The following is a 26,762-nucleotide window of genomic DNA, read 5'->3' on the forward strand; positions in this document are numbered from 1 at the left end:
GTGGCTGGGTTGGTTTTAAAGAGCAAAGATAGCAATTTAAGTCTAATATTACACTTGCGTTATAAACATTGAAAAATATTGGGGTTATTTCATTATTTATTTTGGAATTATTTTTAGACTTGTTGCAAAGAAAATGGTACAGCGAGTTCCTATAGCATCTTACGTAAACTGCAGTACCATTGTCGGAACTAATGGATTAACATTGGTAAATGCTATTGACTAAACTATAGACTTACTTGGATTTCATCGGCTTTTCACTCTCCTTTTTCTGTTCAGGATCCAGCCTAGGAGTTAACATTGCGTTTGATTGTTGTGTATCATTAGTTTCCTCCAAACTATGACAACTCATCAGCCTTCTGTTCTGTGGTTTTTCCTGACCTTGACACTTCTGAAGCGTACTGTTCAGTTATTTTTTAGAATGTCCCTCAGTTAGTACTCAGTATTTTCTCATGACTAGATTAAAGCTATCCATTTTGGGCAGAAATATTAGAAGTAATCCCAGTGCATCATAGCAGAGGTACATGATGTCTTATGACTTTTGTAGACCTTGGTTAAGTGCTGTTTGTCAGGTCTCCAATGGAAAGTTATCATTTTTCCTTTTGTATTTAGTAGATATCTTGGGAGAGAAACTTGGACCATGCAAATATCTTGTTTCTCCTTAAATCTTTTTTTTTTTTAATTTATTTTATTTATTTTTGGCTGCACTGGGTCTTCATTGCTGTGAGCAGGCTTTCTCTAGTTGCGGTGCATGGGCTTCACATTGCAGTTGCGTGTAGAGCACGGGCTCTAGGCATACGAGCTTCAGTAGTTTTGGCACACGGGCTCAGTAGTTGTGGCTTATGGGCTCTAGAGCGCAGGCTCAGTAGTTGTGGCACACAGGCTTAGTTGCTCCGCAGCATGTGGGGTCTTCCTGGACCAGGGCTCGAACCCATGTCCCCTGAGTTGGCAGGCGGATTCTTAACCACTGAGCCACCAGGGAAGCCCCTCTCCTTAAATCTTTGCTCACTAGTTTTAGCATCCATTGGTGGAACTTGATGTACATGGTACTGTGTTGTTCTAATGGTGATTTAAAAATTGTTTTTCTCATTCCTTCAATGTTTATTAAAGAGAATTCTTCTGTAAGGAAGAGCTTTTCCTTCACCATTTATTTATTCAACTATTTGTATCAGTACAGACTCATGGATATTTATTTTATTATATAGGTTATAATCCGATACTGTCATTATTTAATTTGCTGCTCAAATTGTTCCATCTTTAGCCACCGGGAGCTCTTTTTTCAGGTTGGCCCCTGTGCCCTTTTGACATACCACCTCCCTATCCCCGTTTTTTAAAAAGCATTTCCTTACTTTCTGGTATCATGAAATGCTCCAGGCTCATTTTTGTATTTTCCATGCCCCAACCCTGGCATCAACCATTTCTCCAAGGCACTCTGCTTCCTTGTTTTGGAGGCTGTGATAAGAAACCAAGATGTGGGTACTAGGTGTGTTGCCGGGAGTTGCTTTGATATTTTTAAGTTTCATAGATTTGTAACCTAGCAAATGCATCTCTACAAGGCAAGTAATGCCTTAAATTTCAAACACTCTAGAGGCCCTGATTGTATTTGCCAATTTGGGTTCAGTCTCTTGTGGGAAAGAAATGAAATTGGCAGAGTTTAGAGCATTAAAATTTCCCACTTTTTCCCAAATGATGACCCATAAGTGCTTATAAAACAATGAACACATTAATTTTTATTTTTTCAGGCTCTGATAAGGAAGTAGGATTTTTTTTAGCTTATTAACTTATTTAAACTATGTCCCGACCAATGGCTCAATATATGTGAAGGGCAGATATGTACAGATCGTATCTTTTTTTTTTTTAAATTTTATTGAAGTTTAGTTGATTTACAGTGTTGTGTTAATTTCTTATGTACAGCAGAATGACTCAGTTGTGTGTGTGTATATGTATATATATATTCTTTTTTCCATTATGGTGTGTCACAGAATATTGAATATAGTTCCCTGTGCTATACAATAAGACCTTGTTGTTTATCCATCTTATGTATAATAGTTTGCCTCTGCTAATCCCAAAGTCCCATTCCTTCCCTCCCCTATGCCCCCTCCCCCTTGGCAGCCACAGGTCTGTTCTCTATATCTGTGAGTCTGTTTCTGTTTCATAGATATGTTGATTTGTATTGTATTTTAGGTTCCACATATAAGTGGTATCACATGGTATTTATCTTTCCCTTTCTGACTTACTTCGCTTAGTATGAAAATCTCTAGGTCCATCCATGTTGCTGCAGATGGCATTATTTCATGCTTTTTGATGGCTAATATTCCACTGGATACATATACCTTCTTTATCCATTCATCTGTTGATGGACATTTAAGTTGTTTCCATGTCTTGGCTGTTGTAAATAGTGCTGCTATGAACATAGGGGTACATGTGTCTTTCTGAATTATAGTCTTGTCTGGGTATATACCCAGGAGTGGGATTGCTGGGTCATATGGCAACCCTATTTTTAATTTTTTGAGGAACCTCCATACTGTTTTCCATAGTGGCTGCACCGAAAAAATTTCTTTTTAACTTTCAGTAATCATATTAGTGATGGTAGTATTAATATTTTATTACTCTGTAATTATTATGTATGTAATGTGCAATAAAACAAAGAAATAATTATGAGATATTCAGATTCTATCATCTCCCGAGTATTGAGAATCATTATTCTTTGTGTGGAAGAAAGAAGACACAGATGTAATATAAAAGTGGTTATGTGCAAACCCCATAGTCTTGAATTCAGATCAGAAGTACCAGTCAGTGTATATTCATGTTATGGACAATCTGTTCATATCACTTTTTTTTGGCAGAAGTTAAATTCCTTTATTTATTTTTAACACAAATTAACCATATGCTCTAGAAGCCAGGTTGGGTGACAGAGTGAAATAAGATATCTCTTTTTTTTTTTTTTTTTTAAGGGCAAAGATTTTATTTATTTATTTATTTGTCTTTAAGGGTTTCATGCCCTTTTTTTTTTTAAACATCTTTATTGGAGTATAATTGCTTTACAATGGTGTGTTGAGATCATATCTTTCAGATGTGCAAAATGTCTTCAAATGAATTGTGAGGTCCTGGCCCCCACTTCCTGCCTCCCCCAATCTTGGGGCAAGCCGTTGAGCCTACTTTCTCATTCTGAAAAGAAGGGTTTTAGGCAAGATCTTCATTTCTCTTGTCTTTTTGTGTGCTCAGAGGGCCCCTTAATATCCAGAGGATTTGGACACTCTCCCTATATTTTAGTTATAATTTTAGTGTCTGTTGATTGAGTTCACAGTGATAAAAAGAGTCAGTTAAATTTCAGATCCATATTTATGTTAATCATGCTAGCTTACTTTTGATATTGAAATTTATTTACTCAATTAAACTTTATTTTAATCTTAGCCAGTCCTGACCATGTACAGAACTCTTTTCTCAGCGTTCCATTTCCACATACCTTCTGTAACTTTCTTTTTACTTTCAGATTTTGTCAATATATGTGACAGATTTTTTTTACTTTACTTTTTTTTTTTTACTTTCAGATTTTGTCCTACGCTTTTCCTTTCTTTCTCTCTCTCCAGGACAAAATTACTTTCTTTTCCCTCAACAAAATGTGTTTCCACTTTATATACCTTTTTTCCTTTCATACAAAGATGTTTTCCTTACCAATTTTAGTTGTCTCAATTACATATATTAACCAGAATTCTAATCTTTTAAAAACCTTAATTTCTAGTGAAAACTAAGAAGTAAGCAATTATAAACTGTCTTCCACATTATTATTCTGTAGATTGGCAAAATCTCAAATACTGTTTATGATTTCTAAGAAAATAGGTGCTTTTTTTAATAGAAAATTTTTCAGTGTGACATCAAACATTTTTATTAATAAACCTAAGTATCTTTTTAGTTTCTCTGTAAAAGGCAGCCTATGTTGAGTAATGTTTCAGTATCTTATTTTATTTGGGAAGGATCTGGACATTTAATAAATTTCCATCATTTAACTTAGCAAAACTCTGAAGTTTTAAGTCACCAAAAATCTGGAGAAACTATTTTTTAAGTAGACATACCATAAAACATAATTATTCTTAAAGAATTTACCTAAAAGCTCTTACCCCATTTATATCTATTGAATTACAGTTGTGTTTAGATTACCCATGAAAACTTCGTGAGACATTAGACCAAGTCAGCCATCATTTCAAGAGATTTTTCTTGATGAATTTAACAGAGATAATATGACCTATTTAACTTTTAGTAAACCTAGGTGTAATAAAAGTAAGACATGTCTGTATTAATTAAACCAACAAATTTAAACTTTAAAACTGGATATTAACTTAATATTTCCCAGATCACATGAACTTGAAATTTGGGTTAGTTTTTTATTATATTTAAAGATACTCAATTTCTAAGTGTTTACTTTTAAGTCAGTTAAATACAGGTCTTTTATAAAGTTAATTTTGATAATATTATCTGGAGGTATGGACATATCATATGTATAATGTACACATGGACATATAAACAGATATAAATAGAGATCTTACAGCTTCATTTCAAAACTTAGTCATGAATCAGTTATTACATTATAAACTTACTAGTCTATAAGTAATATTTGGAATAAGTTAAATTTATTTGCTCAGATGACTAAAGCTTTTCACTATTGTCGAAAAGATTTTTAAGATTTGTATCTGTCCTTGATAAATCCTGAAGGAGGCTGTGAATTAGATTTGGTGAGGGAGCCTTTCCAGAAGTTTGAGTTTAACAAGGCCTCCCTCGTTTTCCCTTTTTTTTTTTTTTTTTTTGGTGGAGGGAAGGGGGCTCAGTTTCTACCTGATTGAGCTAATTAGGCTCAGTCTCAGGTCCTTGTGGGCTGTACTTACATTTCTGATTTGTAGAGATTTGCAAGACAAAGACAGTTGCGTTTAATTCCCTAGAGAACTGGTCTGCCACCTAAATGGTATTGAAAGATTGATTTGCCCAACTACATTTTCTTTCATTTGCTTTTTTATATCAGTAAGATTTCCAACTACACTGAAAATCAAGAGTTCTATGTTCTAGAACTTTAGGGTTCAATCTATCATGGCTTCCAAGCTTTGCACAGGGCATTCAACAAAGGCCCTCAGATTCTAAGTGTACAAGTTAAACCCAGAGCAATTTACCCTAGGGGCAAAAAAAAAAAAAAGTCTCCATTATTGTTTTTATTAGTCCCTGAATATTAGCTCCCAGTTCTATTTCATATTGTGTGGGCTCAGATAACCTTATTGATTTTCCTTAGTACTTTTAAGCAATATTTCCTGAGGGGCAGATTTATGCGCCCTATCTTATACCAGGCAAGGGAAGCATTCCCCAGTGAGACCTAATGTTTATCCCATAATATAATTGGTAGAAGAGATGTAACCATCTTATATAAAGCCCATTCATATATACCAACTTTTATAAAGGTTCATCTCAATTCTATCAACTCTTATATCTTTAATTTTAGCCTCCATTAAGACCCCATCAACTAGGCTTGGTCTTACTAGGAGTCCCAGTGTCTACTTAAAAAAAATGCACAACATGAGTGTTGCGAGTTAAGTTTTATTTGGGGCAAAATGAGGACTGCAGCCCCGTAGACGGCATGTCATAGAGCTCTGAGAAACTGCTCCAAAGAGGCGGGGGTGGGGGGGAGGTCAGTATATACGTGATTTTGGTGAAGAGGGAGTACATGCAGTCAAGCACATACTTTTTGCAGAAGGTTTCTGCTGGTCTCGTGAAGGTTACTCGCCACTAGGAGCAGATGTCACCACGAAGGATTTTGGTGCTTTTCTAGATATGAGGAGATACAAGAATTGTGCTCATAAAATCGGCTTCTGAAAATATGTAACTCTCTGAAGACCTGTGCTGCCAGCTGTTCCCAGAGCACAGAGGGTTTTATTTCTGCTCTCCGCCCTGAACTCCTTTCAGGGGGTGTTGAAAATCAGCAGCTCCAGCAGTACATGACTTAATCCTTGTAGAGGTAGTTGGCAAGTACCAATTTGTTGTTGACCCTAGAAACCTTTCTTTGTATCCCCCGACCCTTTTATCTATGTTTGTGTAAAAGGCTTTGGGGTCCCCAGTTGAGGGGTTGAGCCAACTTGATTAATTGGCCTGTTGCCCCAAACAATTGCTGGTCAGGTATCTCAGTGTAATTTTCTAGCAGACTTTTTTTTTTTTTTTGATGTGGACCATTTTATTTTTAAGTCTTTATTGAGTTTGTTACAATATTGCTTCTGTTTTGTGTTTTGGTTTTTTGGCCTTGAGGTATGTGGGATCCTAGCTCCTTGACCAGGGATTGAACCTGGGATGGAACCCGCAACGCCTGCATTAGAAGGCCAAGTCTTAACCACTGGAACACCAAGGAAGTCCCCAGCAGCCTTTTAAATACATGTATGTTGTAAACTGGGGTAGAGTAGACTTGTTTGGGGCTCTTTCGTATCGGGGACCAATGGAGGTCCCTTTGGCCATCCAACCTTAGTGTTGTATCAAAACATTTATTTTAATCCCATTAATGTCTGTTTTATGTATCCCATTTCTTAACCATCTAAAGATTTTTATCCTTTTAGGGTAAGTCCCTTTAAAATTTCCACCTTGTTGGGAAGACATCTCTAGACTTTCCCCTCAGTTTCTTATTCCCTTGTTAATCAACCTGATTAACAATTAATCTAATGCTTTTATTAGCATCTGTAAGACCCATTGAGGGGAAACTGACCACAGATGCAGCTTCCCAAACTGTTTTCTTGTTGTTGCCGTTTATTTGTTTTAAACTAAGGGAGCTGTTAAGGTTAGCCGTTGTATTTTTTTGTATTTACTTTCTGATTTGGTCTTTTCATCGGTACCAATAAAACAGTTGTTTATAGTGAGAGCCCTCTAAAAATTTACTAATTTAGAAGTCTCTCCAATTTAAAAGATCCATTGTCTGGCCATTGTCAGAGCTCTCAAAACACGGTGGGCAGGGGGGGGGCGGGGGGAGGAAAAAAGGCATAAGATCAGGTAGAACATTACATCTCAAAGACCCAGGGAGAGAAATGCAAGCTCCTCCTAGAAGGGCTTTTGTTCCTTTAAGGTCGGAATTCTGAAAAGGTGTTTTACCAAGCTGGCTTTTTGTAGCTGCACACACAGCTAGAATGTTTTTAGTTAATTAATTTTGGAATGTTAAAAGAATTAATTGGGGTTCTTTTAACATTCATTTTGGAATGTTAGAATAATCCCAATTTGGCCATTTTTAGGGTGAGATTTCCTTTAATTCCCAACTAAGGAGGTATTTGTAGGAATAAATTCTGTATGTGTATGTTGCAGCAAAAATAGAAAAGAAGTTTTTCCTCTCCTGAGAACAAGGAAAGTAAAGGGGACAGTGAACAGGCTAGAGAAGAAACATAACCTGGCCTGAAAGGGTTAATCACTCCTTGTTTTATTTTAACTGTTACTAATCTGTAGTGTCTGTAGCTAGATTGGTACTTCACAAAGCTAACGTCTCACTCTCTGACCCTATGTCGATTACATCCTGCCCCTGTCACCCCTGACTCTGTGTGAGTTACATCCTGCGCCTGTCACTGCCTAACTTTATGTAAATTCCCTCTGCTCCCTGGCGCAAACCACCCCCTGTAGCTTTTGCATTTCAGAAAGAAGGTCTCCCAGGCCAATAAACCAGAGACAGACGGACCCAATTACCGGGCCGCCTGACGCCAAGATGACTGTTTTGAAATAATGCAAGGAGAAAAAGAATGCAAGACCTTCACTACTTTGATCCTTATCATATACCACAGACTGCGAGTCCCGCATATAAAATCTTCTCCGATTCCCCAGTGGTGGTGGAGGGGAGGAGGGGCACAGTTTTTGGAGACACTAGCCCACTGTGTCCCCTCTTGACTTAGCAAAGAAATAAAACCACGTTTTTCTCTTTTCTCCTAAATTCTGTCTCCGTATTTCTATTCGACGCTGGCGTACAGAAGCCGAGATTTCAGCAACAAATACATAATAAAATCTTCCCAGTGTCTCTCAACCGTGGTAACCCGCTCACGTCTTTAAACTGAGCAGAATCTTCCCAGTGTCATTCATCTGGGGTAACCCAGGTACCTCTTCTTGAAAGTAAGTTCAAGGAAAGTCTACTCTTCCAACGAGGAGTTTATCCACCACCAAATAAAGCTTAGGATCATCAGCCAGTAGTAGGAAATCCAAGACCCAGAAGAGACTTACCTACATTCGTCTGGAGGCGGCCAGGCACAAGAGGCCTTTGCTGGTACCCAGGCTCCAGAGCCTCCTAGAGTTCAGGCGAAGGAGAGAAGTCTGCTCTGGGTCCCTTTGTTGTTCACTAAAACGGTCAGCTAAAGAAAAACGCACAACCTAGAAGTTGCAAGTTAAGCTTTATTTGAGGACCTTACTGAAGACTGAAGCTCAGGACACAGCCTCTTGGAGAGCTCTGAGGAACTGCTCCAAAGAGATAAGGGACGAGCCAGGATATTTAGGAGTTTTTGCTGAACAACAACAACAAAAACAAGAACAAAAAACAAACCATGTAGTCAGACATCAAAGACAACTGATAGTCACAAGAGACAGACATCACAGGTTAATGATTTTAGTGCTTTTCGATGTATGGGAAGATACCAGCATCTGGGCTCATTGTAATAATTCCTTAGATATGCATATGAACGATCTAGGGCCAGTGCCCAGAACACACAGTGCTTCCTCTTTTTCTCTAACTTCCCCTCGGTGTGCACCATGGGGGTTTGGTGGAGGGGCGTCGGGAGGTATGGGGATGGTGGCTGCAGGGCGGGTGGCCAGAGCCTGGTTTGCTGCAATGACGGGCAGCACTTCTTGTTTCCTGGGACGGCAGGCAGCATTCCCTGTCCACGTCTGTCAGTTCCCTTTTAAGCGTAAGTGAGTGTGAGTGTAAACGTAAATGTAAAATGAGTATAAACGTAAAACGTAAACATAAGTGGGTTTCCGTGGGCCTGAGGCTGGACCATTGTACTTGCCCCTGCTTTTCCCTGCCTGGGCAGAGTCGGGGGAGGTGGGGTTCTTTTGGAATGGGCTGGACAGCAGAGACTCACTATAAAACCTCCACTGGCCGTGACCTTGCTGTGGCAGTAGGTGCCTTTTGCCTGCTGGAGTCCTTCCTCCCAGCCCCACCTTCTTGTGGGCAAAGGGCTGCAGACCGGGGATACTCCTGGCATCCTAAGGTATATATCTGAATACACTCTTCCTTAGAAACCAGGTACGTACAGTTTCTGAGTGCTTGTCTCGTGTCTGGTAGTGTCTCTAGGGCAAAACATGCCCAGCTGTCATAGGCTGGGAGGAGGGGTGCAGGACTGTGTTCCCATCTGGGCTCTTGGATGGCTGCAGTAGCCTCTAGGTGGTCTCCCTGCTCTGTTCCCCCGTCCCCCATTCCCAAGTCAGAGGGATCTTTTTAAACAGAGTTCGATTCTGTCATTGCGCCACCCAGAACTTTTTGGTGACTTCCAGTCTCATTTGGAGCTGTTAGACCTACGCGGTCTCCTAGGAGTTTCGACTCGCCCAGGAAACAACAAGAGTCGGAAGCCGATGCAAAACGCAAGAGGTTTATTGAAGGCCGGTGCACCGGGGTTCCTTGGTCCTCACGCAGGAGGTTGAAGAAGGAACCCCTTTTGGGCGCGAATATGTCAGTTTTATAGGTTCCCATTTCCCCGTATGTAAATTATAGATTTGGTTGTGTTTTCCTGCTGATTGGTGCCGGCTTAGGCTTGGACCAGAGAGGGAACTTGTCCCCAGCTTCCTGATTGGTCTTTGACAGATACCTTTTTTACATTTTGTTTATCTCCCTCCTTCTCGGAAGGGGGCCGGACATCCTGGAAATTCACCCATTGTCTAAGAAGCCCCTATTGTCTGGAGAGTTCTTAATCATTAGCTGGAACAATGTCCCTCGAGTCCCACAGAGCCAAGTCCAAAGTTCTTGCAGTGGCCTGAGGCGCGGGTGCTGCGAGAGTTGACCTGAACCTCTGATTTCCTGTCCTACGCTCTCCCTCCCTCTGCCTCAGCCCCGCTGGCCTTGCAGTTCCTTAGACTGACACTTGGACTTGGTGTCACGCCTCCAGAGAGCCACCCTCAGGTTTCTGCTCAAAGGCCTCATTGGAAAGGCCTCCCCTGACCACTTGTTCTCTTCTGCTTTAATTTTTTCTCTTTTGCACTGTTGACCCTGACATTTTTCATACATAACCTCATTGATGGCAGGGATGTTTGTATGTTTTTGTTTTGTTCACTCCTGTATCCCCAGTGCCTGTCACGTAGTAGAAGTCTAATGAGTGTTAGTGAATGAATTTTAATCCAACAGGTGAGAAACAGGCTTAGAGAGGCTAAACAATGCCTCCAAGGTTACTGGCTAGTACGTTTAAGGGCTGGAGAAACTCGAGTCCCATACGTTTGATGATGGGTGTTAGGTAGCATTTTACAAACAGCCTTTGGAGGGAACATCACAATTTCATCCGGGAAACTGCTGATCCAAAGATTAAGAAACTTTGGGATGTAACATATATGTAAGTTGCACTTAGTCTAACTCTTCATTTTTACTCGCAATTTGACTAAATATTTTCTAGAAGTTTCAGTTTTCTGTCGCAGATTAAGACAAATTTGGGCAGAATCCTTGCAAATTTTGTCAGAATGCAAAAGGAAAAATGAATAGCACGGGTTAGGGACGCACCCCCATACAGTGAGAAATCCATGTATAACTTTTGACTCCTCCAAAACTTAACACATATTTTGCATGTTACACTTATCTCTACATATATTTTATGCATTCATGACATACCTAACTTCCTTCATTTTTTTCAATATTTCTAGGCTACATAGTTTGCAAGTCTTTTCAAATTGTTGCAAATCTTAAAAAAAAAAATTTCTAATATAGTTATGGAAAAGAAATCCACATATAAGTGACCTGCACAGTTCAAACCTGTGTTGTTTAAGGTGTTGCCAAATGCAAGTTCAGGTGCCCAACGTACAGTGAGGTCAAACAAACTGAAACATCGGAGTTTGGAGCAGAGGAAGGTTTATTGCAAGGGCCAAGCAAGGAGAATGGGCATTTTGTGTTCAAAAGACCGGAACTCCCTGATGGTTTTCGGAGAAGTGTTTTTATAGGCAAAATTTGGGGTGAGGGCTGCAGGGTGTGTGACTTTCTTCTGATTGGTTGGTGGTGAGGTAACAGGGCGGTGCTCCAGGAATCTAGTGCTCAGCCTGAAGTTACCGTTGTCCAGCCAGGTGGGGGATCTCAGTTCCTGTAGAAGAGCTCAAAGATATTGTAATATATATCCCTTGAGGAGGAACCAGGACCCTGCCCCCAGGGTTGCACTATTGTTTCTTTTTTTTAATAAATTTATTTATTCATTTATTTATTTTTGGCTGTGTTGGGTCTTCGTTGCTGCACGTGGGCTTTCTCTAGTTGCGGGGAGCAGGGGCTACTCTTCATTGAGGTGCGCAGGCTTCTCACTGCGGTGGCTTCTCTTGTTGCAGAGCACGGGCTCTAGGCACACGGGCTCTAGAGCGCAGGCTCAGTAGTTGTGATGCATGGGCTTAGTTGCACTACCGCATGTGGGATCTTCCCAGACCAGGGCCCAAACCCGTGTCCCCTGCACTGGCAGGCGGATTCTCAACCACTGCGCCACCAGGGAAGTCCCTGCACTATTATTTCTTTACTGCCTTTCCATTGTTTCTGGTTCCTTCACTCTTCTAATTAGTAACTGTTTGAATCTGCCTTTTGGAACTCAGGGAAGGTCTAGGAGACTGAAGCCTTTTCCTACAAATAAGAAACCAGGGGCACAGAAAGGCTTTTGTTCCCAGGAGGACCCCACAGGGTGCTGCTGGGTTTCAAAGGGTCAGCTGTATTTACTTTATGTGCACTTGTATCTATTTAAAGGAAGGATTAAGATTAAATTGAAAAAGGGACAGAAAACAGATCTGTGGTTGTCAGGGACTTGGGGGGAGGGAGAGGGAATTCGTTTGGGATGATGGAAATGGTCTGTGTCTTAATTTTGGTGGTAACATGACTGTATACATATATATATATATATATATATATATTTATAAATAATTATTTGGCTGTGCCAGGTCTTAGTTGCAGCACACAGCATCTTTGTTGCGGCACGTGGAAATCTCTAGTTGCGGCATGCGAACTCTTAGTTGCATCATGTGGGATCTAGTTCCCTGACCAGGGATGAAACCTGGGGCCCCCTACATTGGGAGCGTGGAGTCTTAGCCGCTGGACCACCAGGGAAGTCCCATGACTGTATACATCTTCAAAGTCCAAAAACTGTACTTAAGGAGGATAAGTTTTACTGTTTACAACACTGTTTACTGTTGACGTGTTTTTAATAAACATGACAAAAAACAAAGATTAGGCTGAACCATGAGTATAGTTGGCATTATATTGGAAGGAATGTTCCCCCATTTTTTGTTACCTGTACCTTTTTTCCATAAGTCACTAGTTCCCTGTAGATCCCTCACTGGCCTTACGGAGTGTCTCCTCTGTGCTGGAAGGATGGGGATGTGTAGGACGAGTGAGAGGAGGGCTGAAGGGACCTGCGGAGCTTCCAGAGTCAAGTCTTCACTCCCTGCAGGGCGTATGTCACCCTTTGATGGTCTTTGCTTACTTTTGCAGCCTCTTTTTCTTAACTGCCCCGTCCCCAGAGCTGCACTCTAGTATAACGGACAGCATGCATTTCCCAGCACAATCTCTTTCAATTTAATGGTGTTACTTTCCTTTACCAGGACAACTTTCTTCTCTTTTCTCTTCTTGCCGTACAACTGGTTAGTCTCCTCTAGGAGGCCATGTGCTGCTTCATGAAGGATGGAACTGGTCTTAATCTCTCAAGTGAATTTGAGGCTGTAGGCAAAGGAATGGGGAAGGACATTGCTGGCCGGAAGAATGTCCTGCCTTGAAACGGGATAATTATTTTTTCTGTGAACTCCAGCTGTGTTAATATATTGAGTTCTTAGGTGGTGTTGGTTAAGATTTGTCCTTACCCTTCATAGATTCCAGGCAGAATCTTCTGTGGTGTGTATTTTTGTTCTTTCTAATTTGTACATGTAGTTTACTAATGCTACCAGAAGCTAACTTCTCTAAACAGGATGCTTAGTGACTTCCTGTTGTTAGAATATCTTTATGAAACCACTTTGCTTAATACAGGGATGTGGCATCTTGCGATTTAGTCTTTCATTCAGTGGGAATAATCGAGAACAGGGTATGAAGAGCTGCAGAGGATACAAAGATAATGGATGTTAGGTCCCTGCTGTTACAACAACCTGTGTGGGCAAATTTTTAGCTTGCAAATGCAAATGTGGCTCTCTGAAGTGGCAGGTTTCCAGTAAAGTCTAAAGGAGATACTTTGAAATATCATTCTTTTACTTGTAATTTGGGAGATGGCTGAAGGCCAGAAGGGCGCGAGAGGAAGGTTCCTACACTATGAGGGGGGCTAGAAGAACATTTTAGTGCTAGTTTGTTTGGTGAGCTGTGATCCACGTACTGGTCATACACTGTTAGAGAGATCTTTGTGACTCTTAGAGGAAAGCCCTGGAGGGTGGCTGGCAGGGTTATATTTTATTTAAATTAATTATTTTTCTTTCATTAGCCTACCTTTGGTGTTTGAAATTCTGAATAAAGCAGTATGAAATTCACCATGAGAATGTTATGAAATTTCTGTTATTGTTAGGGAACTGTGGATCGAAACCACCAGCCTTGGCCAAGCACAAGCAGGATAACTGCTTGCCAGAGTTGTCTCACAGCAGGAGGTCCTGATAAAGAATGAGGTGTTGCCTCCTAAAGCTAACTGGGAGAATCCGGGAGGGGCCAAAAGGAGGAGGGAGGAGATGATACGTCCTGCCAACCTCCCAGAAGCCTCCTCGCTGGAATCCATCTTGGCTGAGAGACGCGCACGCCCCCAGGGAGGACCCTGAGTCAGAGTGATGGGCCAGAGACAACCCAGAAACTACCCCCGTTCCCATGAAGCCTGAGACCGTGAGCCACGTGGCAGAGCAGTTCTCCTGGGGTCCCTTACCCTGCCGCTCTCCACCTGGCACCCCTAATAAAGTCTTGTCAGCATGTGTGTCTCTTTGGACAATTCATTGCCGAGTGTTAGAGCAGAGCCCACTCTCGGGCCCCGGAAGGGGTCCCCCTTTCTGCAGAAACATGGTCAAAAATGTTTTGGTAAAATGTGAATTCTGTCTGGGGATCAGATTTAATTCCTTAGGGATTCACCTCATTTGTTTTCGCTTGAGGCAAGTGATGTAATTCAATTTAGCAGCTGTTCAGAAGACAGCTCTAAAATAAGAAGCATTGCCTTTTTTCAGCCCTTGTATACTTAATCATTTTATAGACTTGTTATTCTCAACCTGAAATATAGCGCACTATCCTGCTTTTGAAATTAAAACAGTACAGTTTTGTGCTATTTTAAAACTCAGGAATGAATTTATTTGATAACAGCATATAGCAAGTATAGGCATCTTTTTCTTGTCTTCTTTTTTTTGATGCAGGATGGATATGAGAGTGGGCGGGGTGACCTCAGTGTTCAAGTGTATGTATCTTTTATGGGGTTATAAAATTGGTGATTTATCAAGTAACCCAAGAATGAGGAAATACATTTTTAAGAAGTAAACAGTCTAGACCTGTGTTGTCCGGTATGGTAACTGTTAGCCACTTGTGGCTATTTAAATTTAAGTGAATAAATTAAATAACATAAAACATTCACCAGCTACATTTCAAGTGCTGAGTAGCAGTAGCCACGTGTGTCCAGGGGACAGCACTATTTTATTTTCCCTGTGCGTATTACTATAGAATGTGGAAAGAAGCATAGGTGCTTTTCCATCTGACCTCCAATTATCTTGAACACAAGAGAATCACTTCCTTGGGCCTTATTTATAGCATTTTTACACATCAAGAACCAGATTACCATCTATAAAATCAGTGATTTGTTGTGTAATTTGTGAGAATAAATGGAGAGGGTAATTTTTTTTTTTTTTGGCTGCACTGCACGGCATGCGGGATCTTAGTTCCCCAACCAGGGATCACACCCGAGCCCCCTGCAGTGGAAGCACAGAGTCCTAACCAAGGACTGCCAGGGCATTCCAGGGAGTTGGTAATTTTTAACTTTGTCAAATTATGTACCTCTTGGCTGGTGCTTCCTAATCGCCACTATTGTAAACATATCCTTAGGACTCAGTCCTTGGAGTCCTTGGCGTTCCTCTCTTAGGTGCAGAGGAGGGGAGGAAAAACTTTTCCTCTACTCTTTTAGGTTCTGTTGTTGGGGACCTGCAAATTAAACCAACAAAAGACAGATTAACGAGAGAGAAAGGCAGGTTAGATTCAATCATGTGGAAAGGGAGTTCACAGAAAAATGTAACTCAAAGGAGTGGTTAGAATTTGAGCTTAAATGCCATCTTCATAGAAGGAGAGGGGGAGAAGGGCACTTATGGGAACACAAATGACTTTCAGGAAAGGTAACTGGGCCTTTAGGAGAATCGATGGGAAATAGATAATTTTTTGACAGGTCTGTTTAGGTGTGGTACAGATTTCTCTTTGTCTCAGGTGGTAAGAGTCGATTTTCCCTGGTTGCTTCTGGAGAGAGGACTTATGACAATTTGCGTGAGGGCGTGTTCTGCTTCTAGGCAGATAAGGGATTTCAGGAACTCAAATGCCTTCAGCTCAAAATAACTTTTATGCCACAGTGGTGTTTCAACAGCCACTCCCCTTCTGATTCAGTTTCAGGGTCTTCATACCACTTGGTGTGTATCTCTAGGTCCTCTCCTGTCAGCATCCAACCGTCCGCTGTATCTCTGCTTGAATGTCTCAAAAGCATATGTCCTAAACCGAGCTTCCTGATCTTGCCCTGAAATCAAAGTGAAGAAAATGTTTCCAGGAGAGAATATTCAGCTTTCAGTGTTGCTTGGTTTGACTAAGAATTGATCATTAATACATTCAAAATCACGTAATTAGCCATACTTTCAAAGGGTGAATTTTATGGTCGGTGAATTACATTTTAATCAGAAAAGTCATTGGATATGTCACTTTGGCAGTCACCTAATATTGTCAGCAGTGGTTTTGGTGTGAGGGTGAGGTGGGATGGAAGCCTGATTGGAGTGGTTTTAAGAGGGACTTAGGAGGGAGAGGGTAACGGATGGACAGGAGCTGTGGGCGTTTGTTTGTTTTTTTTTTTAAAGAAAAAGAAAGTGACACCAAGGGGCTGTTAGAATTTGGGGCTTATATACCGTCTTCATAGAAGGGGAGGGGGAGAAGGGAGAAGAATTACAGAATTTTATAATCAGGAGAGAAGGAAAAATTGATGCAGGGGAGAAAAAGTGAGGGGTGGTGGAAGATAACTGGGTAGGTGTCCTTGAGTAAGCAACAGGGAATGAAAAGCAGAGCGTAAGTAGAAGGTTAACTTAGGTAGGAACTGTGGGAGTCCTAGGGGAGCTGTCCTCTGATAAGTAGAGGGAGTGGGCTGGAAAGATAGATGGATAAAAGATGGGAGAGTTAAGTGGGTGAGAAGACACCGTCTTGATTCACAATGCCAAGGTGGGCAGCGTGTATGGCTGAGATAGTAGGGAGGCACCGTCCTTCCAGGAGAGAAGGCCAAGGGGCTGGTAAGCCAAGGACAACGGATCTTCTTATGGATTTTGACACTGCACCTGCCAAAATCCTAAACCTTACAGTTGTGTATGACAGTGTAAATCCTTTGATGCCTCTTGAAAAGCAGTTCACAGTTAATCAAATGTGGGTCTGTAGCATGTTTTAAAAATCATAGAGCAATACATTATTGACTGCTGAAGACCCCCAAGAAGGCTTTGTGGTCTGTCATCCACGAGAGTCTTGTTTATGCTTCTCAGTTTTTAACCAAAGATCTGTCTCTCTCTCTCGGATGTCTCACAGGCATCTAAACCTTACTGCGTGGGAACAGAGCTCTGGAACTTTTGAGGTCCCCTCTGTCATTACCCAGGCCCATTCCTTTGTCCAAGCGTGTCTCAGCTGGTTTTCTGCAGGAGCCTCCTGACTGGGCCTTGCTTCCACACTTGGCACACAGCAGCCAGAGTGGTGGGGTCTTTTTTGTTTGTCTGTTTTATAGATTTAATTAATTAATTTTTGGCTGCCTTGCGTCTTCGTCGCTGCGCGCAGGCTTTCTCTAGTTGCGGCGAGCGGGGGCTGCTCTTCGTTGCGGTGCACGGGCTTCAGTAGTTGTGGCACGCGGGCTCAGTAGTTGTGGCTCGCGGGCTCTAGAGCACAGGCTCAGTAGCTGTGGCGCACGGGCTTAGTTGCTCCGCAGCATGTGGGATCTTCCCGGAGCGGGGCTCGAACTGTGTCCCCTGCGTTGGCAGGTGGATTCTTAACCACTGCGCCACCAGGGAAGCCCTGAGACATTGTATTTTTTAAATTTTGTAATCATTACTGTAACTTTTTTGTTTCATCATAGAGTAATATATTGTTCCATATTGGTGTTAGAAATAAGTTTGTTTTTTGGTATAATGTGCTTCAGCTGGATGGTGTACCTTAGTTATGCCTGCTAATCTCTTGAGTTGTGACACATGAAAAACTAAGACCCTGTTGTCTTCCTGAGGAAGATGATTAGAATCCTAGTGAGGAATCCAGCACCTCCTAGCAGTGTGAATCACACACTTAAGCCCAGCACAGTGAAGGCAAACTCGGTATGCACACACTTCTAAAATTGTGATTGTGTTTTTTTTTTTTTAATTAATTAATTTGTTTTTGCTGTGTTGCGTCTTCGTTTCCGTGCGAGGGCTCTCTCTAGTTGTGGCAAGCGGGGGCCACTCTTCATCGTGGTGCGCGGGCCTCTCACTATGGCGGCCTCTCTTGTTGCGGAGCACAGGCTCCAGACGCGCAGGCTCAGTAGTTGTGGCTCACGGGCCTAGTTGCTCCGCGGCATATGGGATCCTCCCAGACCAGGGCTCGAACCCATGTCCCCTGCATTAGCAGGCAGATTCTCAACCACTGCGCCACCAGGGAAGCCCTGTGATTGTATTTATAAGCTTTAGCCCTCTGTCTTGGATGGATGGATAGATGGACGGGCATGGATAATCTTTCTTGGGTACTTTAGTTCCAGTTGGTGCCTTTTATTAGCAGAAAATCTCACAAAAATTTTGTATGAATGTCTATCGTGAGCCAGTGACCTATTTACATTCAAGTGGTACGTTATTTGATTCTCTTAATGAGCCTCGGGAGAGGGTTAGAAGGTGTCTTCGGTGGCTGAACATCAAATGGGGATGGAGGCCGGAGAAGCAATTACTCGTATCAGACTGGCATAGTTTGGCTTTTGAAGGCATGGGGGCTGGCTGAAGAAGTCCATAGAGTCAAGATGTAAGGTCTCTAGATTACTTGGACCTTGAGCCTTCTTTCACTGCTTTAAGAGAATAGGATTTTAGCTGATGATTACCATTCATTGTGTTCACAGATTAAAACCAAGCTCTTCTAATTTCCTGGGACCAGTCTCTAAGTGGTTTCCTACTTTTGCAGTTTCCAAGATTGAATAGTGTTTTAAGTGTGACAACAATAGAGCAGTTTGGGGGTACAGGAACCATTACAGATTATTTTGGTGTGGGGGCAGTTCTACTATGATATTCTCAGGCATGGTTTTCTTGTATGTATCCTGCTTTGGTGTTCCTAGAGCTTTTTCAGTCTGTGGCTTGATACCTCTTTTACGTAGTAAAAAAGCCTACTTTTTCAGTCTGGAGGTTCTTTTGTTTTTGTTTTCTTTTCCACGGTGATACGTGGAATTTTCATACACTCTTCAATCTGTATGGTTTCTACATACTAGCCTACCAGTTCACTAATTCTTTCCTAATCTGTGTCTAAACTGCTAATAAACTCATCTATTGATTTTTTTAAAAAAATACAGATTCTGGTTCTTTGGTGGTAGTCTATCTTTTCATTTATTTTCTTAGATGTATCCCTCAGTTATTTTAACGCAGATGTCTGATGACTCCAATCTGCAATATCTATGGGTCTATTTCTATTTTCTTCTTTTGGAATATTAGGTCTTATTTGCTGGCATGCTTGGTAATTTTTGATTGAAAATCTGGATGATAATAAGTTTCAGAGTGATTTAAGTTTCTTATAGCAAAGTATGAGTGGATCACTTTGGTTGAGTTGAAGCTGGTCTATTTCTGGGTTGCCCATATTTCCAGGTCATAGGCCTAGTGGGATCTCAAAAACTTCAGGTTTTCAACTGGTAGGCTCACAGCTCCAAACCTGGTCTCCCTAACACTGAGAGGCTACTTAAATATTTGTGCAGCTTTCTGGCCTCTAGCAGCTTCCGTCTGCCTGGTTTTCCTGAGTTTCGCCCCACGTACGTGCACTTCGCCTCGAGGGGAAAAGGGCACAGAGTGCTGGCTGTGCCTTCAGCCTCCCTCCTTTCCAGGAACTTGGCAGCTCCAGTCCTGGCTGCTTTGCTTGCTCTCATTAAAGAGCGCTCTTCAAAGAGCTGCATCTTATATTGTGTCTGCTTCTACAGCTGTTCTTAGGAGAGTGATTGGTTTGAACCAGCTACTCTACCATCGCCAGAGAGAAGGTTCTTCATGGATTGTTTTGATTTTTAAAAATTAAAACTAGTTTTATGGAAGTTTCACATTTCAAACCTGTTTCACAAGCTGTTAAGTTCACTTTAAGGTCTTACTCTAAATCCTTTAAAGGGGCCTTTTTAAATTGGTTTAATGAAATATTTTCAACTTCATTTATACATTTAATCCTCACTTTTTGTTTTAAATTCTTTAACGGCTTAACTACTGGTTTGATTTTCTCCATTATTTTTGTACATAATTTGAAACCTTCCTAGAATTTAAGTGTGTTTGCTCATTAAGGAAATGATTTTGTCATTCCAAAGAAGTTTGGAGTTTATCTTCCTAGTTGATTGAAGGAGCATATAAAGTCTGGACCTTTTTTTTTTATGCAATTAATTTTATTGTAAATGTACAGGTAAACGTTCTATTAGAATTTTGGTAGATATTTTCATAAATGAAGAACCTTTGTCACATGGAGAATCTTAGCCATGTGCGTAATCATTCTTTCATTACATATTACAAATCTCTTTTATTAAATATACGGATTAAAGTACGAGTACTAAATCTGACCTTTCCTGTACATTCTTCCCATTCAACAGCACACTTCACTATAACAGATTACACCCAAGAGCTCTCAAACAGTTCAGACATTCCCAACTTTACAGTCCAGTACTGAACCTAATAAACTGAACTTAACTTGCAAAAGTGAGAGGTGGTCTGCGGCCCATGCCCGGCGTCTTACCAAGTCGGCCACCCTGCACAAGGAGTGCGAGAGCTCATCAAAGATGAGCACGGTCTGGGGCCCCGGCGGCGCGGAGCACACGTGGCCCACCAGCTGCTCTGTTTTCCTCAAGGCCTTCTCCTGGGCGGCACGGAATCCTTCTGGGGCGCTGAGCTTAGGAACTCCAAACAGGCCCTGAAACCTAAAGAACAGTTCCCACTGATAACTAAAATCATGACCTGGGGGTATTGAATACAAATACTTGCTTCATAACCAAAATCTTGGTTTTCGTTGATGTTTCATATCATCATGACACCTGTCATCACAGGTATCACTTTCACATTCCCCGCGACATTCCACATATATGACACTAAAAATATTTTAGAATGTAATTTTTTTCAATATTTAATATTTTAGAAAAAACAAAAATAGAATGATACGGGTTCAAAGTGCAGCTCAGTCACTACCATGAAACCTAACTCACAGAGTAGCAAGGATTAAATGATCACGTTTAAAAAAAACATTTTAACAGTGCCTGGCACACAGAAAGCATTTAACAGATGTCAGCTGTAACCGCCATCACCTGTGTGACCCTGGTCGAGTTCTCTCCCCTCCTTGGCCTAATTTCTTCATCAGGCCTGAAGGATTGACGATATGTGCTGTGTCTCACAGCACGGACACAGGAACGAGGTTAGTAAGTTCTCAGGACCCTGCCCGGCACTGAGTGAGGTCCAGGGCACAGCATCAAGTGCTCCACAGAGTATAAAGTAGGGACGGTGAGTTGATTTCGGAGCACATCTATATTTTAGGAAGATTCAGTAAACAGGCTAAACCAAGTCATAGACTGAAACTGGCAGCAAATTTTATACCTTCCAAAAGCATTTCAACACCTTGATAAAGATAAAAATCACTAATCTAATGGGAAGGAAGGACCATCTTCTTGTACCGGTTCGACTGCACTTGTTTTGATGCCCAGGAAGGCAGACAGAAACCCCCAACACAGCACATCCACGGCATGCCAGAAGTGTACCATGTACTTTACATAGGTCCTCTCATGTAAATCACACAATCCTAGAGCACAAACAACTGTCAATCTCCTTTTCACGGATAAGGTAACACTTTCAGAGGTTAAACGAACGTGTCTGTGGTCACTAGCGACCAGTGGGAAAGCTGCAACTTGAACTCGCTGCAAGCATCCCTAAAGCCCACACGTTCTCCACGCTCGTGGACTGCAGCTGGCATTGGAAAGTCTTGCCTCTGCAGAAGGCCAGCTCCGGGGACTGGGAACCCCGCTCTTCACTGTTTTAACCAGCTGCCCAACGCAGCGCCTAACACAGGTGGGAACTCACGAAGGAGGCAGATTACCAGGGCCAGACCCACTGTGTAGACAGCTTTGCATCAACAGGTGCTTCACGTGGCGATTGCGGGAAATACCAAGAGGTGAAGCGTTCTGGCCTGACAGGGCCCACTGTTAACGGCGCTCGCCCAACAGGTCCAGGCAGCGGCGCCCACTGGGCATCAGCTGGTGCTGACCCACCGGACCCGGAGCCCGGCCCTGAGGCCGCCTGAAGTCTGGAGCTTGCTTTATTTATTTATTTATTTTTTAACATCTTTATTGGAGTATAATTGCTTTACAGTGGTGTATTAGCTTCTGCTTTATAACAGAGTGAATCAGCTATACATATACCTGTATCCCTATATCCCCTCTCTCTTGCGTCTTCCTCCCACCCTCCCTATCCCACCCCTCTAGGTGGTCACAAAGCACCGAGCTGACCTCCCTGTGCTATGCGGCTGCTTCCCACTAGCTATCTATTTTACATTTGGTAGCGTATATATGTCCATGCCACTCTCTCGCTTTGTCCCAGCTTACCCTTCCCCACTCCCCATATCCTTAAGTCCATTCTCTAGTAGGTCTGCATCTTTATTCCCATCTTGCCCAAGTCTGGAGCTTTACATTCAAATAAATCTCTCTTATCCCTGACTGCCTGGCCATCCCCCTTTTTGTAATAACTGTGTCATAGACTCAAACAAAAACGGGGTGATGGTGATCATGTGGTCTGTCCCACATGATCTTGAGTCGTATCGTAATACACTTTTCAAGTCAGATCTAACTCCCATTCATCTTTTTTCTGCTTCGTGAGTTTTGAGAAATGTTCATACTCTCCCTATTTACTTATTAGATGTTTAATTGACACCTAATTGGAGTGTATGTATTCAGAGTTGTGTCTGCCTCCCTAATATAGGTTTCAAGGTTGTTCTTATTGCTGTGATGTGGCCTATTTATTGGAAATGGAGCTATTTATTGCATTGAGGTTTACAATGGACTTGTTTAAAATTTTTAAAAATATATTTCATCGAATCCAATATATGCAAAATATTTTTACTTAAACATGTAATCAATATAAAAATGACCAATGAGGAATTTCACATTAAAATTTTTTTGGTGTCTATTTAAAATTTAAATTGAGATATAATTGATACATAATATTATATTAGTTTCAGGCATACAACATAATGACTTAAAATTTGTATATGCTGTGAAATGATCACCACAGTAAGTTTACTGAATGTCCATCACACACCAAAGTCACAAATTTTTTCTTCTTATGATGAGAACTTTTAAGATCTCTCTTAGCAACTTTCAGATATACAGTACAGTATTATTAGCTAGAGTCACCATGCTGCAGATTATATCCTCAGGACTTAACTTATTTTATAACTGGAAGTTTGTACCAAAACCGAATTGTTTTAAGTGTACTCTTAACTACTGTTTACCGTCTCATTTACTGTCAACTTACTGTTGCTTTTCCCTCTACAGAGAGGCAGAAACACTCCAGATGTCTTCCAGGAGTTACCAAGTTTCTGTCCCAATGTCCAAAAGAAACACCAATTGCATCCCGGAGACAGCCTCCAATGACCTGAAGACGTTTACTGGAGGAGCTGTGTTAAGTTTTCATAACATCTGCTATCGAGTAACAGTGAAGAGTGGCTTTCTACTTCGTCGGAAAACAGTTGAGAAAGAAATACTAAAGAATGTCAAGTATGTGCATGAACTTTTATTTAAATAGGTTCATTGACATGCAGTGAAGTGAACCTGGCAGGTTTTGCTTATTGCAGATAAAGGTGTACAAGTCTATACAGATATACGGACACATGCTTTCATTTCATTTGGCTAAACTAGCAGTGAAACAGTTGGATCACATGTTAGGTGTATGTAAATGTAAGACAACTATAGCTTAGCTTAAGTTATGCTGTTGAAGTCCAAAGTGATAAGAGAATTTAGGATCCAAATTAATACACTTATTTATATTTTAGAATCCAAGTCAACATAAAACTATGATTTTTATTCTCCTCATCCAGTAACTAATTCATCACGTGGTGGTGGAGTGGGCTGTAGAGTGAGGGGAGAAATGGGCATTCAGATAGAATCTGCTGGGTCCCAGGTATCTCTCTTTCATATATTATAGCCTTTAGGGTTTTAATGTTTTTCTGATTTCCAGAGAATTGAGCTGGATTCTACCTCTCTGTGGAGTAGGGAGTGAATCTAGGTTTGCTTAGGTAGCGTGGCCTATGTGTTTTGTTAATTTTTTTGTTTAATTGGGGAAATAATTGTTCCTAGACAAAGGAAGCAACTTTTTCAGCTTTCCAAGCCTGGAGGAGTGGTTTTATAAGAGCCCTTTGGCCAGGTATGGCTACAAACCTATATGGAATCAGCCATTTCTCATATCATCTGGATGCATTATATGGGACTGTGGTCTTTTCTGTTACTGGCAGCCAGCTGCTTCCAGAGGGCTGGGAGATGACAAATAGGGGAGAAAATTTTTGGATGTGGGTGGGGAAGAAACAATGGGGATCTGAGACTGGGTTGCTGGAAGCCAGGTGCTGTGCAGAACTAGATAGTATTTTCTCCATGCAGTAACAGACTGTCATGCCTGCTTCCTTGATGCTTTCTTGCGTAAAGAAACCCTGAGTATGAGAATAAGGAGAGGAATGGTAGATGAAAAGCTTTTATCTTTTGCCACATGCCTAGACTGGAGTCAACTGACCTTTCTGAAAAGCTGACAGGTTTTTTGTGGAGCATACTAATCAAGAAAAATGCTGGTCACTTCAGATTTTGTGCTGATAAGTGGAAGGTAACAGGCGATTTGAGTATGTGCAGGTTGAATAAATTTAAAATATGTGCTGCTCGAGGGTTCGTTTACCTTGCTTATGTTTTAAAGCTAGTAATTAGTAACTTGATACAGTAACAGTGTCGTCTGCTGAAGGCTTCTTAATGTTTTTATGGTTCAGTGGTGTGTGTTTCAGCAACAGATGAGTTCACCCTTACATGCGTTCCTAGGTTCATAAAAACTCAGTCAAATCTTGTAATCCTTTCAAATTTTACAGTTAAAAGGATACCAGGGGTCGTTTTTCTTGCTTACTCACATTTCTTATTTAGGCAGTAATGTTTCTTGTCTTTTCCCCCATCTGCGGGCTTCAACTAAGTAGAGTTTCTGGGATGGGGAAAAGGGTGTGGTGGGGAAAAGACAAAAAAATTTGTGTCTTTTTTTTTTAAATTAATTAATTTTTGGCCGTGTTGGGTCTTCATTGCTGCGCGGGGGCTACTCTTTGTTATGGTGTGCGGGCTGCTCACCGCGGTGGCTTCTCTTGTTGTGGAGCATGGGCTCTAGGCACACGGGCTTCAGTAGTTGTGGCTCACGGGCTCTAGAGAACAGGCTCAGTAGTTGTGACGCACGGGCTCTAGAGTGCAGGCTCAATAGTTATGGCTCACGGGCTTAGTTGCTCCGCAGCATGTGGGATCTTCCCAGACCAGGACTCGAACCCGTGTCCCCTGCATTGGCAGGCGGATTCTTAACCACTGCGCCACCAGGGAAGCCCTGTCTTCTTTTTTTTTTTTTTTTTTTTTTGGTTTTTTTGTGGTACGCGGGCCTCTCACTGCTGTGGCCCCTCCCGCCGCGGAGCACAGGCTCCGGATGTTCAGGCTCAGCGGCCATGGCTCACGGGCCCAGCCACTCCGCGGCACGTGGGATCTTCCCAGACTGGGGCACGAACCCGCGTCTCCTGCATCGGCAGGCGGACTCTCAACCACTGCGCCACCAGGGAAGCCCTGATTCATGTTTGATAACACCATCAGCATTCAAAATAATAACTGTGGGGTTTCCCTGGTGGTCCAGTGGTCAAGACTCTGTGCTTCCACCGCAGGGGTGTGGGGTTCGGTCCCTGGTCGGGGAATTAAGATCCTGCATGATGAGCAGTGTGGCCAAAAACAAACAAACAAACAAATGCTCATAAATTGTTAATTATTTTTAAAAAATAGTAACTGTATTCCAGAAAAGCTGATGAGAATCTTGATTTTTGTTTTTCCTTTGGACATTTTATAATCTCATTTGTAGAATGAATGTAGCATCTCATTTCCCTCTATGGGGGAAGAAGCTAGAACAAAATCTGACTCTGAGAATTCATAAAGGCGAGGTTTTGCTCCCTTATAAAAACTTCCTGTTATGCTTCGTTTGTCTCCATACCCAGCAGTTGAACTTTTTCTCACCAAAGCTGAAGATTTATAGAAAAAACGATCCATGCCAGTAGATGTGTGGATATCTTGACCTCTTCAGGGAAACTCATTATACTATTTGGGGATTTTTTTAATTAATAATTTATCGTGAGATAATTTCAGATGTGAGCCTCGCAGGAACCTAACCCATTCACCTGTCAACATTTCACTGCATTTGTTCATCACTCTGTTGCTTTGTATACCCATTGTCGTCAACGTTTTTCTGAACCAGGTGAGAGCCAGCTGTCCGTACGGTGCTCCAGTATTCCTGACTCCTCCAGTGCATATTGTCTAGAAATAGGGACCCTCTCTTACATAGCCACTCAGTCACTGTCTGGGAGCAGCTCAGGGGAAGCGTAGCTTCGTGATGAGTGTGGTGGTGGGTCCTGTGAGCCCTTGGTCGGCCATGCTCTGCACAGAGCTGGCTGATCGTCACATGGTGTCTCTGCAGTCTCATCCAAGCTGGTTTATTTCTGTCCCACCCCCTAATCTCGGTCACCTGGTCGTGTTGGTGTCTGCCAGGCTTCTTTGCCATAATGTCACCATTTTCCCCTTTGTAAGTGATAAACATTGAGAGGAGAGATACTATGACATTATTCCAAAATCCCATTTCTCATTAAGCTTCAACTGACCAGCTCAAGCTGCCATTGATGAGCCCTGCCTGAATCCGCAGGAACAATCTGATCTGGTAGTTAGTTGTTCACTATTTACCAGAAGGTGATTTTCTGTTTTCATCCATCTCTTCTATATGTATTAGTTTGCGTGCTAATAAAAGGAAAAGCTTTATTCATCATCTCTGTGTTCATTTATTTATATCAGTATAGACCCATGGATTTGTATTTTATTCAATAGCCTTCAACAGTAGTGGATTACTGTCATTATTTATCTTTTTTTCTTAAACTTATTTTATTTTATTTATTTATTTTTGGCTGCGTTGGGTCTTCATTACCGCAC

At 41.7% G+C, this 26,762-nt stretch overlaps 1 protein-coding gene across 7 annotated transcripts in view; it reads left to right on the forward strand.

Annotated features, from left to right (window-relative positions):
- Window positions 1-26,762, forward strand: part of ABCG2 (ATP binding cassette subfamily G member 2 (JR blood group)) — a 124,190-nt gene that overhangs the window by 62,804 nt on the left and 34,624 nt on the right. For 5 of the 7 annotated variants that reach the window (XM_082838689.1, XM_082838688.1, XM_082838685.1 and 2 more), the window contains exon 2: window positions 23,076-23,297. In XM_082838689.1, coding sequence (XP_082694815.1) covers window positions 23,095-23,297 — 203 coding nt within the window. In that variant the 5' untranslated portion in view covers window positions 23,076-23,094. Of the gene's footprint in view, window positions 1-6,052; window positions 6,403-8,909; window positions 9,227-23,075; window positions 23,298-26,762 lie in introns of those variants that run through there. The other 2 variants (XM_082838690.1, XM_082838687.1) reach the window with 2 other exon arrangements.

The sequence above is a fragment of the Leucopleurus acutus genome, assembly GCF_964270905.1.
Source record: "Leucopleurus acutus genome assembly, chromosome: 4".
In the NCBI taxonomy this organism is placed as follows: Eukaryota; Metazoa; Chordata; class Mammalia; order Artiodactyla; family Delphinidae; genus Leucopleurus; species Leucopleurus acutus.